General features: G+C 36.8%; 1 protein-coding gene across 1 annotated transcript in view; it reads right to left on the bottom strand.

The window, feature by feature from the left end:
• The window catches only part of LOC113236437 (polypyrimidine tract-binding protein 1), a 387949-nt gene that overhangs the window by 20557 nt on the left and 352429 nt on the right, over positions 1-14963 (bottom strand). The window contains exons 5-6 of the mRNA XM_026472499.1: positions 13888-14007; positions 10882-11008 (exon numbers count right to left, since the gene is read on the bottom strand). Of these exons, the coding sequence (XP_026328284.1) occupies positions 10882-11008; positions 13888-14007 (247 nt within the window). The remainder of the gene's footprint in view (positions 1-10881; positions 11009-13887; positions 14008-14963) is intronic.

Raw genomic sequence — 14963 nt, forward strand, 5'->3', positions numbered from 1 at the left:
TCTTTGTTGATGCCGACGAACTTTTGATGGATCGTGTCGAAACCGATTTCAAACTTATAGCCTTGTAAACTTTAGATTTTAGCTGTATTAAAAAGTCTAGGAACTTTTACTGATAGATATTTGGACGATTGATTGAATTAATCGAAAATAAAAGATAGTTAAAGTGAAAGTAAAAAAAAATAGCAAATTACATTTGAAATCGTTATATTGATTTAGCTTTACTACTCACACGCAAGGTAAATTCCCCTGAAAAGAATAAGCAAGAAACTATATGGGTTGCTCTTGGCAAATACACATTTATCATTTGCAATATTTATTTCAAACATGGAGAATACCTGCACGAGAACAACAGGTCAGTATCACAGATTCTTGCCATGCAAATACGCAGAAGCTATAATAAACTTTAGTGCTTATAAAGTTTTGTTTCACTATAGTATTAAATCCAGTGAATTGAAAATTTTAAATATCAACCGAAATCTTATTTCAGAAGCGGGTACATTGCCCCTTAAATGAATTTGTGACTTTGTGAAGACGACTGTTAAGAACACTAGTTTATTTTTATTCCTCGTATTAATGTTATGTCTGTCACTATTCTTCATAAAAAAGTAGTATTATAAAAAAAAACCGTCCTTATAAGTCGTTTATTCCCTAGTTTGCCACGCTAAGAGGTGGAATATTTTCTTCAAATTGAAATGGGACCACTACTGAGGTACTCTCTTTCCAACAAAAAAGATTCATCGAAATCGGTTCACAAATGTCGGAGTTATCGCGTAACATACATACAAAAAAACATACAGTCGAAATGAGAACCTACCCCTTTTTTGAAGTCTGTTAAATATTATGTGGATTTTAGGTTACAGGAAGATAAACAACGCATACGAATTAATGCGTGATGTGAAGTAAATACAGGCAGCCCAAACGAGGGAATAAAAGAGCAGTATCGTTGTCAAAAAGGGTATTAACGTCTTGGAGTGGTATAAACAATTGAGCCAATGGGGAGAGAGTATTGAGGCCGGTGGACGGGGAGTAATATAGTTCGTCGTCAAGTCTATTTACTGCGAGAGGATAAACGTTAAACCCCCTAATTTAAGGCATGAGCCCGGCGATCATTGCCGTCCGCTAGTCGAGCACATAAATTCACATTTTTAGGAAACATCCGAGCAGCAGCAACACCTGCGGTGGCCGCTTAAGGTGCCATTACACCTTCTCGGCTTTAAGCCCTCCACCCACAAAAACGCCCATTAGATGACATACATTTACTATAATCTACATTTTTAACGCTAAGTTCTATAAATGAAACGTATTTATTTCTAAAATAAAAATAAACATAATAAATCTCTTCGCAAATGAAAAACTTGTCACGTTCTCATGTTTTCGCAATTATTATACATTGGAAATCAAACTATTTTTTTCAGATCTAAACAGCCTATATTTGTTTTTTCAAACAAACCAACGTTTAGGGCCCTTTAAAGGTCCCATTGTCATGGCTGACTGAGATAGTAAAGTCATTAACCAGTTTTCATTATAGTTCAAAAGTTATTGGTTTAAACACCTTATTTTTAATTTATTATAATCAGAATTTGAATACTTTATGGACTTTTTATTACTTGATAATCTCAGTCTACGGTATTAAAGTTTTTATTGCTTAAAAATAGGGAAGAAATTTTTACATGAACCGAAAAGTTGTTGAGGAACTCTATTTAGTGACATTTCCGGTATTTATTGGTGTTTTCGTTGCTAGAAAATGTTCACTTACCTATTTCGGTGCCTATAAAATATAGACAGGCGAGCCACCGAGAGCACGAAACGTCAGCGTAAATTAAAAGTAACGCGCTGTCTCCTTCGTACATAGTTAAAATGCTCTTTAAGACCCCATATTTTTTTGGGCCAACCATTTGGTAACGTTAAAATGGAATGCATAAAAGGCTTACCCCAAATTGGACTTTTTATGTAATTACATCGTGAATAAGTAAGCTAAAAGTGTTTTATGGCGGTGAGATGAAATGAAAAGGAGAATGAACCACGAGACGTACAACGTGTTAAGAGTTCGTAAATCACCCCCGTTGTTTCATTTCTGTTGTGATTTTAGTACAACCAGAAATTACAAGGATGAGTTAAACGATAGATTGTTACTTGAATCACCAATAAGTTTTGTGGAACCACAACTAATTTGATTTGCCTACATCAAAACATGTTCTATTTACAAGATTATTTTTGTTCATTGTTTTTAGTGTTACAGCGTGTATTTCCAGCATAACCTCCTAAAGCGCTAAACGCCCCATTGGGCGTACATTAAAATGATTATTTATTTATTCGATTATAGACGAGCAGCTTTCGCTAGTATGTCTACATCACACAGTGTTGAAATTATATCGTGTATAAAATGTACTCAATATAATTACATGCTTCAGGCCCGAGCAAGTATATCCTCAGTTTTATATGACAAACGTATTTTTCTAGATTCCCTAGGGTTATGTAGAATATATAGCGCTAAATTGGAATGCGTTATTTTCATTGTAATGTACAATGGGCGGTTACGTGATCAAAGAAACAATATTGTCTGGATCTGCTCATGATTTGTGAACTGAACATAATATGTGCATTATGCTGTACACGGGCATTAGGAGGTTAATAAAAAATTGAGTTTCCTCGCTAGGGTCAAAAAATGATACTAAGGCCTCATCATCATCATCAACCCATTTATGTGTTCCATTGCTGGGCACGGGTCTCCTCTCAAGCAAGGGTTTTAGGCCATAGTTCACCACACTAGCCCAATGCGTGTCGGGGACTTCACACGTTTTCCGACAGTTGTAAACTTTCTTCGGCGTGCAGGTTTCATCACGATGTTTTCCTTCATCGAAAAGCTCATGGTAAATTTCAAATTAAATTTCGCATATAAATTCCGAAAACTCAGCGGTGCGAGCTCGGAGTCGAACCCATTGCCTTTTGCGATGTGGTAGGTCAAACCATTAGGCTACCACGGTTTTAGATTTAGACCTAGTGAAGACCAATGACTAATTTTGCCACTGTAAAGGTAGTGCAATGTACACAAGGGATTTGTTGTCTAGGAGAAAACAACACGAAAGCTCCTACCCCGGGGATAAGCAACCTTTTTTCTTATCCCTTTCAAGGATGTAAAAGCTTTTGAATCATTGCTATCGTCATTGAAAAGCTTTCTACATCTTGCTGTTGCGTTTGTCTATCGTAGTCTATATAAAAAAACAATGAGATCGATGTGAATTTATAGTTTATCTACGCGGTTTTTTTAAAGGCCTATTATTCTTAATAGGTTTTTTTTAAAGGCACATAATTCTTTGAAATTTAGTACTAACTAAAACTAAATTTCAAATAATTATGTGCCCCAGTGAAGAGCAAAGGAACTATGGAATACAATATAGTCAATATTATTTGTTCTTATAAAAGGTTTCATTTCATAATAACGTAATCACTCAAACATAAATCATACTTTGTATATACAAAATGAGTTTATACTAAAAACAACAACAATTAAATAGATTATACCAATTAAATTAGTCACCCCTTTACCGAGGTTTATTTATCTACGCTGAAATATTCGGATGTTAATTCAATAACCTAGCTTGGCTCTCCGATTGCGCACAAGAAATTCAAATGCTCCCAATCAATTCTTCCAGTTTATAATGCTTCATTAAAAATACAACTGGAACACGCAATTACTTTATGGAATATTTAAACGTCAACGTCAGAGTAAACAGAAGATGGGAAGTTGCGGATTTAAATTAAAATTTCGTAATCCCCATTTCGCTGTGTAGCAAAGAGGTTGCTTCCGCTATGTTAATATTAAGCGGTGGCGCGGTCTGCCGGCCCACCGATTACTGTATAATTTGATATCTTAAATCTCGAGGTCTACCGTGAAACGAGCGCATCCAGTTATTCTGTCCAGTCCCGAAAGCGTCTTCGTTCGCAAATTACACGCCCTTTCAAGCGACCTAGCCGCGTCGCACTTAGACACTACTTGCAAAAGCTAAATACTTGTACAGTTCCGGAATTAATGCTGTATTGTCACGCGACTGACTGCGAAAATAGAATGTAAAATTGTGATCACTGTCGCATATACATACAAGGCTTACATAATGCCAAGATATAGTAAAGATGATACCCGTCGACGAATCAAATCCTTAATTACAATCCAACGGCGACATAGACACGACACCTACAGCAAACAGGGGACGCATAATAATTGTAGCGGTCTGCTACACCTTAATAAAGCCAATCGGGTGATGACGCTGGGGGTTCGAGGGTGGCAAGGGGGTAGGATTACGGCAACTCCGCGCTCTTCATTGAGATTTGTTTCGGGATTAGGAACGCGTTTTGATGGTAACCTCGCTGTCAGGTTACGACCGACGAGCTAACGGGACGTAGGGGCTAAGAAATTATCTTTCATGATCACTTTATTTACTCATTTATCTGAACTTATTCATAATTGCAAGCCAAGAATATTAACCCAGTGAACATTGCTTTGAACAATTTTCATTGCGAGTTTGTAAACTTGCGAATGATTTAAGTTATGTTTACCTCTGCGACGTTGCGTGTGTGTATACAAATAAGGTTAAAATATTAAATCTCGTAAATCATGAAAGCCGCGGTGTTTATTTGCAGTCGCTATTGATAACGGTTCAGAGGGTGCGCATCTTTGCCAGAAATAATCGACATGTAAATTTGTTTCGCGATCTCAAAAAAGGGAAAACTGTTTGTATTCCACTTGAATGCAAAGCAGTAATCTTTGAATACTATAATCAGAAAGTTACACACACATTTTATTCATTATCAATTTTATGAGTGCTCGTACTTTGAGGGACTTAAGAAAATAATCGTTGTTTTACGTGAACCTCTAACGTGAGAACTCTTTTTGTTATATTTAACATCATGCCGGTAAGTTAATGTAATGTGTCTACCTTGTCTACAGAAAATGGATTGGGAGCGCACTGTGTGGTTTTATTTAGTTCCCACGAAATGCCATAATTGAAGTCAGGATTTACATGTATCGGAACGAAGTCAATTCTTCGTTCCGGGACATATAAATCCTGACTTCAATTATGGCATACAAACAGAATAACTACAAAATATGCAGACCTAAGTTTAACTTAACAATACAATTAAAGTATACACATAAACACGGGCATCTCACTACTAACCTTAAAGATAAATTAGATAAAGAAAAGTAAAGGGAAGACAAATAGTATGGAGCACAATGAGATTATTTCCGAGAAAACACAAAGTACCTGTAGTGTATTGGTCTGAATATTGAAACAGAGTAAGGTAAAAATATTATACTCCAGACGCACGCATTTAACAAATTGGACAATGACCAATGCTGTAAAAAAGCATTATGTTGTTTCCGAGCATCGCTAGGACCGAGCGGCGGGTTTGCAAAACCTAAACTTAAGCCGAAGGCATGATTTGCTATAAATGCCCCGGCAAGATGACATTGCGTTGTTAGAAACCTCTGAATTAGCAACACACTAAAACTAAGAGCTATTATAGTATTGTCGTTATATTTTTTCTCATGCAATTTATCGGCATTTATGATGTTGAGTGCAATCTCATAATTAGACATCTAAGACTTGTACTGTACATTGGGACTGCATATTTTAGCTACTGGGCTTTTACGATTGTCAAATATGTATTGTTACATGTGTAGAGGAGATTCTTCGATGATTGGATGACGTCACCAATTTGAGTAATAACATCCAATCCGTTGCTTTAAGTTTTATTTCAAAGGTTACTGCCAGGTTAACCCTAACCAGCGGTACTACGAGCACAATAAGGTAAAAAGTTTAAATTAAATTTATCAGATATGTTCAGCCAGGTTTACCCACAAGGACTGAACTCCTAGAAACGAATCGATAGTACCACACATATACACACATAATCAAAATTCGGTCGAAGTAGTCACCATTCGAGGACAAAAACCTTAACACTGCGATGCAGAATTTAGATAAAATGACTCAATGCCATCTAGCGGATTTTTAGGGAACTATAAGATACAAAGTCGCTTGGAGAAATCTATTATATAAAATAGGTTTCCTACAAAATAATATGTTAAATTAGTGAAATGATAATATCAAAAATTTATTGCATCAGCCCTACAGCATTTCAGAGTATGATGTTTGGACACTTGCAGCGGCGCAAGCGGACATCGGCGTCGGAAATTGAGAACTCTGTTTCAGTAAGAGCCGTCGCGATACCGACAAGTTATGAGCACTCCTGAATGCACCGGTCGGTACTAAGATTGGCTACAGCGATTAAACTTAAACAAACGGCTAATTCCTGGATGTTATTCTCAAAGCTACTCTGGTTTGCTTCGGAATAAAACTTACAAATACTGTACGGTGCATTGATACTATACTAGTCGGTGAAACTTTTAAAACGCACAGTTGTATTCTCGTATTAAGTTTATCGAATATCACGATGTTTTACTACCATGATATTCAATTATTTTTGTGGAATTACTCCACCAGGAAATGAAACTATTTTTCCGGATTTAAATCGCGTATATTTGTTACTAGTTTGTTATAATTGATCGTGTCGTGTATCAGCCACTTTATGGAAACGAGTACAGCAGGATCGAAGGAATTTTTCTTTGTGTTCGATCTTTGTTGTAATATTTACACAGTTACATTATTTATATATTAATGCACAGTGGGTATTATTCAGTGGTTTGCTCTTCGCATTATGATCGATATAAAAATAGGATCCAATCTACACAGAATTGTTTCTTGAGATATTTAAAACTAAAATTGGTTTCAAATTTGTTGGGAAGACGTTTTGTCCTATGAAGATAGATTAAGGTATTTTAAAATTGAGATCCTAGAGAGTAGACGATCTTCGTACTGCTGTATTATATAACTCAGTGTGGGATGCTAGTGAATTGTTGAATCAGGTTGGGCTTATGATTAAAAGATAATATTGCACGCTAAAACTTTATTATGTACCATTACGTCGGAGATAATGCAAATCCGCGTATGTAGTGTTGGTAAAAAGCGCGTATCTGCACTAAACCAATTTTCACAGGACAGGGATTTAACATTTTGTTTATTTCAATGGCTACGACTTCCATTTTTGCACAATAAGCATTCATTTCTGTTGTCTATGGACTGATAACAATAGACTCCCGTACATCACGCTAATTTGATTGCCGCGACATTTACGCGGATTTGATTTGGCCACTAAGTTACCGAAATGGAAACTCTTAACAAAATCAAATTGCAAGTTAGGCGTAATTGCACTATGCCCGACGATTAGTAACTTAAGTGTCGTACAATAACCAGTTATTTCGTAAGTGCAGGGACTGTAATGAAATTAGCACTAAGGTATACACATCAAAAGTGTCTAGGGAAGGATCAAGCACGTTTATGCTAATTAATGATAATCAGGTTTTTTAATGAATTTTTCAACACCCATGATTTTTTTATTAATTTCATTTTCAAATTCAAATTATAAAATTGACAAAAAACCCAACGGTGTTAAAAAAAATTGAAACACCTGGTTTTCAGTAATTGGCAAACATGTGCTTGTTCCCTAGACACTTTTGATGTTTTTATTTCACTAATCTTTAAAACCATTTATAGCGTCTCTGATATCTCACAGATAGGTTCAAGATTCATTTATTTTAATAATTTTTTATAAATTTATTATATGTACGTTATTTGTGAATTACTACTGTGTTTTAAATAAATCAATAAATGTTTTAATCAATGATACAGATAACGAAATTGATTTCAAATGGTATCGTAAGTTACCAGACTCATATTTTTTTTACCCCACAAGTTGAATACCCATTTATACTCTAAAAGAATCGCAAAATATAACACGACAAAGCGAAAACATTAAAACTGAAAATGAAATGCCGGAAACAAACAATTAGCAATTAAGTTACCGTCACATAAATAGACTGAGGTAGATTCAAAGTCTCATCTCCAAGTACCGGGACTGGAATTGGCTTCATTAGGTATAAGTATATGATTGTGTTAATCAGATTAACGGAGGCAATAATTGCTTTACCTCTGGTCGTGCAATATTACGACGAACTTACACGGTTCTGAATTTATGAGGCAATTAATTGCGAAGGAAGAAAGTTGAGCATTTGATAAGTTCATTAGTGTAACAATAAAATATCATGTTATGCACAGATTTTGTTTTATACGCTATTATTATTCATTTTAATCTTCATACTTTTTAAACGCTGCGTTTCTAATAAAAAAAAAATTACGTTGTAAAATATTCCACGCTATAAAATACTGAAAGCTTCCCAAGTTTAAATAGAGTTCATTTGAGGTTCTCAACTAGGTGTATAATTAGCAGGGAGTGAGCAGTACGCATGGAGGCTGGAGGGCTTATCAAATATGTACTTACCTACCTAGTACACCGACGGATTTATTTAGTATATGCATGAGGGTGCGATTTAAATTTTAAACGGATTGCGCTCTTAGATTTTGGACCGGCGCTGTTAGACATATCTATCACTATTAATAACACGACAAAAGTAAATTTTAAAGTCAGAGCATCAGCTCACTTGAAATCCGCAGGGCTTCGTACTCACAACTACACGGTACATATATACACGGTATAAAAACAAAAGTTTGGGAAAACAATATACTTTATTATTTAAACAATATATTATTTAAAGTGTACTCATTATCACCGTTAGAAGACATTGTACGCGGGTAAAAACCTATACCTTTAAATGGTTGAAAGAACCCATTATGAAAATGATCAACTTTTGCTGAAACGAACAATTTGGAACACGCAAAAAATCCAGTTTACTATGGGGAATACCTACGATTGATTATGAGCACTTTGAATTGAGAAAAGCTATATTTCTGAAAACATTGCAGACTTAGGTATTAATATTACTTAATAAGATTAAAGACAAACTCAAGAAATGTTTTTAGTCGTTTTCACACAAATTTCGACACATATAAGCCCGCAAATAGTCGATACAAAAAATCTGTTTCGAGATAGAACGTATGTAAATGGAGGATTGAGCGACTGAGGGTCGTATTCCAGAACTCTACTCAATGCTCAAGTCAGGACTTGAGTATTGCAGTGAGCACTGAAAATCATACTCAAGTCCTTGCCATTAGAGTCGTATTTCCAGTGCTTGAAATCATACTCAAGTCTGCTCAAATCCTGACTTGAGCATTGAGTAGAGTTCTAGAATATGACCCTAAGATTGTAATATAACAAGGTTGAAACACCCACTTTGTCCCTTAGAGGACTAAAACCGTACAAGTTTAGGAGTGAGTTGTAAATAGGCTATTTGTAAACGAAGGTGAAGGTTAAAAACGTCTATACTGTAGAACTTTAGAAATGAAACTCATGAATTATATAAATCTATGATTTATGAAAACTTTGCGAAACGATATCGAAATTGTTAATCGTTAATGTATTGTACATTAATGTATACCTGCATGTTCTCTTTCAAAATACGAAACTTCTAAAGACTTAGACATTTCAGAGAAATTGAACTCAATTCGTTTCAAATTAATAAGACAATAAAACAATTTTAGAGTTCGTCCTGCCACCTTACCTATTTCTGCCGCCAAGCATTAATGTGTTCCAGTTTAGAAGGGTAAAGGTGCTGTTGAAATTACAGGCACATGAGACTTGTCAACTTATGTCTCAGAATGACGGGCGCAGTGACAATGACCTTGAAATTTTTGCGGTTTAAAGTTCTTAGTGGCAATGCAGCTGTTATGCGCAGGCGTGTAGTTACCATACGGCGCACAATTTGTCCGTCCTGTCACTTGATATTATAAAAAAAAAAGACAACGTAGACAGAGATATATAATTACGAATGTTGTAACATTTGAAAAAATTACCATGTGTTTTATAACTACTCGTACTTTAGATACATCAGTTTTATTTCGTAGTAAACAATAGTAATAGTGGCGGTGGAAATATGAAAACATAAAAAGATCCTTATCCCAGTTTACGATTTATTAATGTGATCACAGAGGAATGGTTTTAACTTTATTTGTACTATATTTTACAATGTTTAAGTTATATTACATTTAATCAGCGGCGTAGCGTCTATTTCTGCCGCCCGGGGCCAATCTTAAATATGCTAACTCTATTTTCACGATTACACAAGTAGTTCGTTCCGGCAAGCTCGGCTCGACTGTTTTTATGTTCGCTTGCGTCGCCATCTTTATGTTGTACAGGATGTCGTTTTCGCATATAGTGGCATTTATTTTCTAAATTTAAGTAAAAAATAATTTTGACTAGTTAGGACTTGGCCGCGCTCGCTGTCGCCCCCATAGCTGTGCCGCCTGGGGCCATGGCACCCTGTGCAGCCCTCATGCTACGCCAATGCATTTAATAAAATAATATTTACATGGTAGTTGTTAAGTAACTGGGTGACGAAATTCTTTCATAGATTTCTCATAGATGGCGCTACGGTTAAAAAGTCCTTGACAACCAAATACAAATATCCGCCAACAAGCTCGTAGAAAAATTCGTAAGATCCTCTGGTTCTTTCCGTGGCTTAGTTGGCAGAGCGTCTGTCACGGTTTGCTAGAAGACGTCGGTTCGAATCCGGTCGGATTTTTTTGTAAAAATTTTTTTGTTCGATCTTTGTACTTATAATTCTAACAAATTAATGGAGTAATTTCACAAAAAATAATTGAATTGATTCAATACAAATTTAATAACATTTACAGTTACTGTAGAGATCGCATATATCGATATATAATTTAAATATATTTAACTGAAACCTTATTATTAACACTGACGCAACTGTATCTGTCTGCATACGGAATACATTGTTAAGAAGTTTCGTTATTAAAAACCAAAGTAAAGAATCATAACGAAAAAATATACTACGTGTAGACTACTTACTATTTTTAGTAAATGTGACAATCTTGAGCACCTTCCCGTACCGCTGGAAGATAGAGTAGAGCACGTCGAGAACTATCGGGTATAACATGTGTTCTATGATCACACGCAGCACTGTGTTAGGTCCACCCTGAAGACAAAGAAAAATAATAAATCACAATTTGTTCGTCAAGGCGTCGCTTTTAATATCCATAACAATGATTTTTTCAACATGGGCTTTTTGGTGAAAGTTCTGCGATCGTAATTGCAATTACATTTTAAGAATACCAGACTGCGAATAAGTAAAGACCCTTCAATCTCAGTGAATAAGTATAATTTTATCGCGAATGTACCAGGGAGAAACGAATCAGTCGTTGGTTGATAGATGACTGATTTTATTGTGGTTGGGAAACTCATTTATTGGTAAGTACATTATTTCATCATTACTTTGCTTGCACCGAGACGGGCCTGAATGACACTGGCATGTATGTAACAGAAAATAGTTGCTTATTATAGTCTACTACAAATCGGATAACAAGTTTGAGAATTTTTCTATTATTTCATGATAACATTTCAATATCATAGCGTTATGTACGAATAGGCCAATGTATATTCAAGTATTTGTACTGACATGAGCAAGTATTCATTTTCATACAAGACACAATTTATTATATTTATGAGATGTTACACATGGCGACTATTAGCAGCGATGCAGACGCAATCCAAACGTGATGCAGTAGCGTTGCAGTCGCTAATCCTCTTCCTTTACACACACGCGCGACTTTAAGCAGCAAATAGCGGCTGTATCGCTACATTTGGAATTTATAGATAATAGCATCGATGCAATGGCGCGTTTGTACCGATGCTGTCGCGCGTTTGCATGGATGCAATCGCCTATTTATAAACCGCAAGTGTAGCGATGCAATCGCGCGTTTCACGGACGCGCGTTTGTATCGCTGCTAAAAGTGGGCATGTGTAACCGCTCTAAATGATGCTTTCGCACAATAGGACACGCATGTATGGATGTAAAATCTAATGTGAATTCTGGATGTGAATGGGAATCTAAGGTGAAAGAATTCGTTCCGGGGAAGTAATGCCACCAAGCAGTAATGTGAGCATTACTGCGTTTCGGTTTTGAAGGGTAAGAAGTGTTGGTGAAAATACAGGCACATGCGACTTGTCAACTTATGTATAATAATGGTAACGGCAGTGCCACTCAGACCTTTGTCATTTAAAGCCATGAGTGGCACTGCAACCGTTACGGGCGGGCGTGTCGCCTATCACAAGGCGCACGACTTCTTAGTCCCGTTACTTCGTATCATAAAAGAAAAATATGAGTAAATGTGAAAAAAGTTACGTGTTCTATTGACTCTGTAAATCATATTTTCTCGCTGTTTTATTATTCTATTAGGACGTTTATGACATATTATTTTGCACTTAGTTCATAAAAAATAATTCTGAAGATGTGTTGTTGTTTTTTATGCTATCAAGTGTGTCTGCTGTAAGCGACACACCTACCTATAATAATTGCAGTGTCATTCGAAGCTTTAAATCGCTAAGATCTGAGGTGCAGTGCCACTGCGACTGTCACCCTGAGACATAATAAGTCCCATGTGCCTGTTGATAACCAGCACCCTTACCCTGAAAACAGGCACGCAGTAATACTCACATTACTGCTTGGCAGAAGTAGGTACAGTGCCAGTACTTCTCTGGACAAATTCTTTCATAAGGATCTGCTGCTCTGCTGCCACTAAATTGTGTTCAGTTTACTTGAATAGAAGAATCATTGTTCCATGTACTCTGGAATCAATCCGATTTGCAGTTCCTCTGACACCAACCTGATTCGGGCACGCGTGTAATATTTAAAATGGCCGTTGTGATCTTTATTTTTTTAGTGGTTCCCTTTCTGAGGTACTAATAATTATAGTGAAATAAAAAGCCGGACAATCCAAGTCGAGGCTTTCTTTTTTTATTACAGCAGTCCGTTCACGTTGTTCGCAACAAGTGACATAATTACTTAAACAAAAGAACACGAGCAAACTGTCTGTCCGTTCAAGTCTGTCAGTCAAAAAAGATCACGACGGAAGGCCTAATGGCTAGATTATTTACTTTTAATTTAAAAAATCAACATCAAGCCGTTTATACGATACGTTCTACTGCAGAGGGTTTAGGCTATAGTCGATGGGAATTTCACACGTTTTCCAAGGGTTGTGAACCTTCTTCAATGTGTAGGTTTCATAGGAAAAGCTCATGGTAAATTTCCAATAAAATTTCGCACTTAAATTCCGAGCAACTAAGAGGGACCAGCTCGAATTCGAATCCACGGTCTCTGCTTGAGAGGCGGTAGGTCAAACCATTACGCTAACACGGCTTTATAATTACATGTAATTTGATTCAATTTTAAACTATGTTGATTATATTTTAGATTATGCTAGTGAAATTACAGACAGATGGGACTTATCAACTTACACCTCAGGGTGACGGGTGCAGTGGCAGTGCCCCCCAGATCTTTGCAATTTAAAGCTCTGAGTGGCCCTGCAACTGTTACGGACTGGCGTGCAGCTTACCACCAGGCGCACGACTTGTTCGTCCCGTCACTAAATATTATATAAAAAAATCTCATATATACAAATTTAACATCTAAGTATAATGTAAAAGACCAGTTTATATACATGTAGATAAAAAAGTATATCGAAAAATACATAGTTCAACATGTAGGTAATTACAGTAAACAGGATTTCAACAAAACAAATTTCAATACAATTACGTACTGTGTTACCAATGAACTATGTAGTCTCACAGACGTACCTACATATAAATTGTCACACCTACCTCCTAGTGACATAGACGGAGATCACGCAACCCTGACTATTCCTTTTGTTTCCCCTATTCGCAAGTCCTTAAAAATATGATCTAATTCCCGTTTTCTGTTAACTTGGTCATTGAATGGGTAAATTTATCATAAGATTGGAATATTATGAAAGGAAATGAAATTCTCTTAAAAATAATAGAAAACGGTGTGCGGTCTACCTGTATTTCGGTGCCGCCGTTGGCCGGCTGCAGCGCGGCGCCTGCGCCTGCGACGAGTGCCGCGCCCGCGCTGTTCGAGATGGCTTGAGCCGCCTGAAGTGCGGCCTGCGCCGACGCCGACTGCAACAATAGCACCTAATTTTAGTTGTAATGTTAATCTCGACATTGTATTAAGCATTTCTCTACAAGTATTGTTTACTGGATGAATTTGTATTATAGCAAAGTCAGAGTTCTAAAGTCTAGACTGGACAATGCAGCCAAGCTACTGCAGTCAGCAATCAAATACGCACTTAACTAACAATACAATAAGAATAAACAAGATTTTTATTACTATCGTAAAAGACAAACGCAACAATACATCGAATATAGTGCCGTTATGTTTACAACAAGTTTGAGGAAATAAAGGTCACGTAGACAATTACGGTCACGTAAGGAAAATAAACATGTCCACTAATCTCACATAATACCCGAGCAAGGAAACGTAATGCGGGGCAGGAATGATATCTCCTGGACGCGTGAGCCACCTTCCGAGTGTTCCAAGACCACCAGATAACATTGACTACATCAAACAAAGGACACTCATAAACTTATTTTGTATTGCCCGGGGGCAATTCGCTACTTTGTTGTACGGGCGTCCCATTGTCGTTGAGCCCCGTTATAAGGAAATTAAAAAATTGGCCGTGTATTTTATGAGCTGTGAAAAGAGCCGTAGGTGTGAATAGAGAAAAAAACGTGCGAATGAACGGGTGAAATACCGACGAGGGGCCCGATCGCGTGCAGGGCGTGGCACACTTTGATCCTATATTTTCACATGGCTTTGTGCCCGTCGCCGGGCTGACAAGCGGGCAGGCCAGACGCAAAAATAAGGCTTTAACCGTGTCATGGTAAGCCTGCTGTCGACGGCAAAGGCTTCGGTACAAATTCGACTTGCCCCTTCCTTTTCTTTTTCCTGTGTCACATAATATTCTCCCGTGTATATAACGCGACAAGGATATTTGTGGTCCTCTAAAAATTTTATTGCGTTACTTGCCATTTTCTCTTTGTTATCTAGCCATTAACATTTGGAAATAATATCT

This window comes from Hyposmocoma kahamanoa, unplaced genomic scaffold (genome assembly GCF_003589595.1).
Source record: "Hyposmocoma kahamanoa isolate Upper Pololo Valley unplaced genomic scaffold, ASM358959v1 92, whole genome shotgun sequence".
In the NCBI taxonomy this organism is placed as follows: Eukaryota; Metazoa; Arthropoda; class Insecta; order Lepidoptera; family Cosmopterigidae; genus Hyposmocoma; species Hyposmocoma kahamanoa.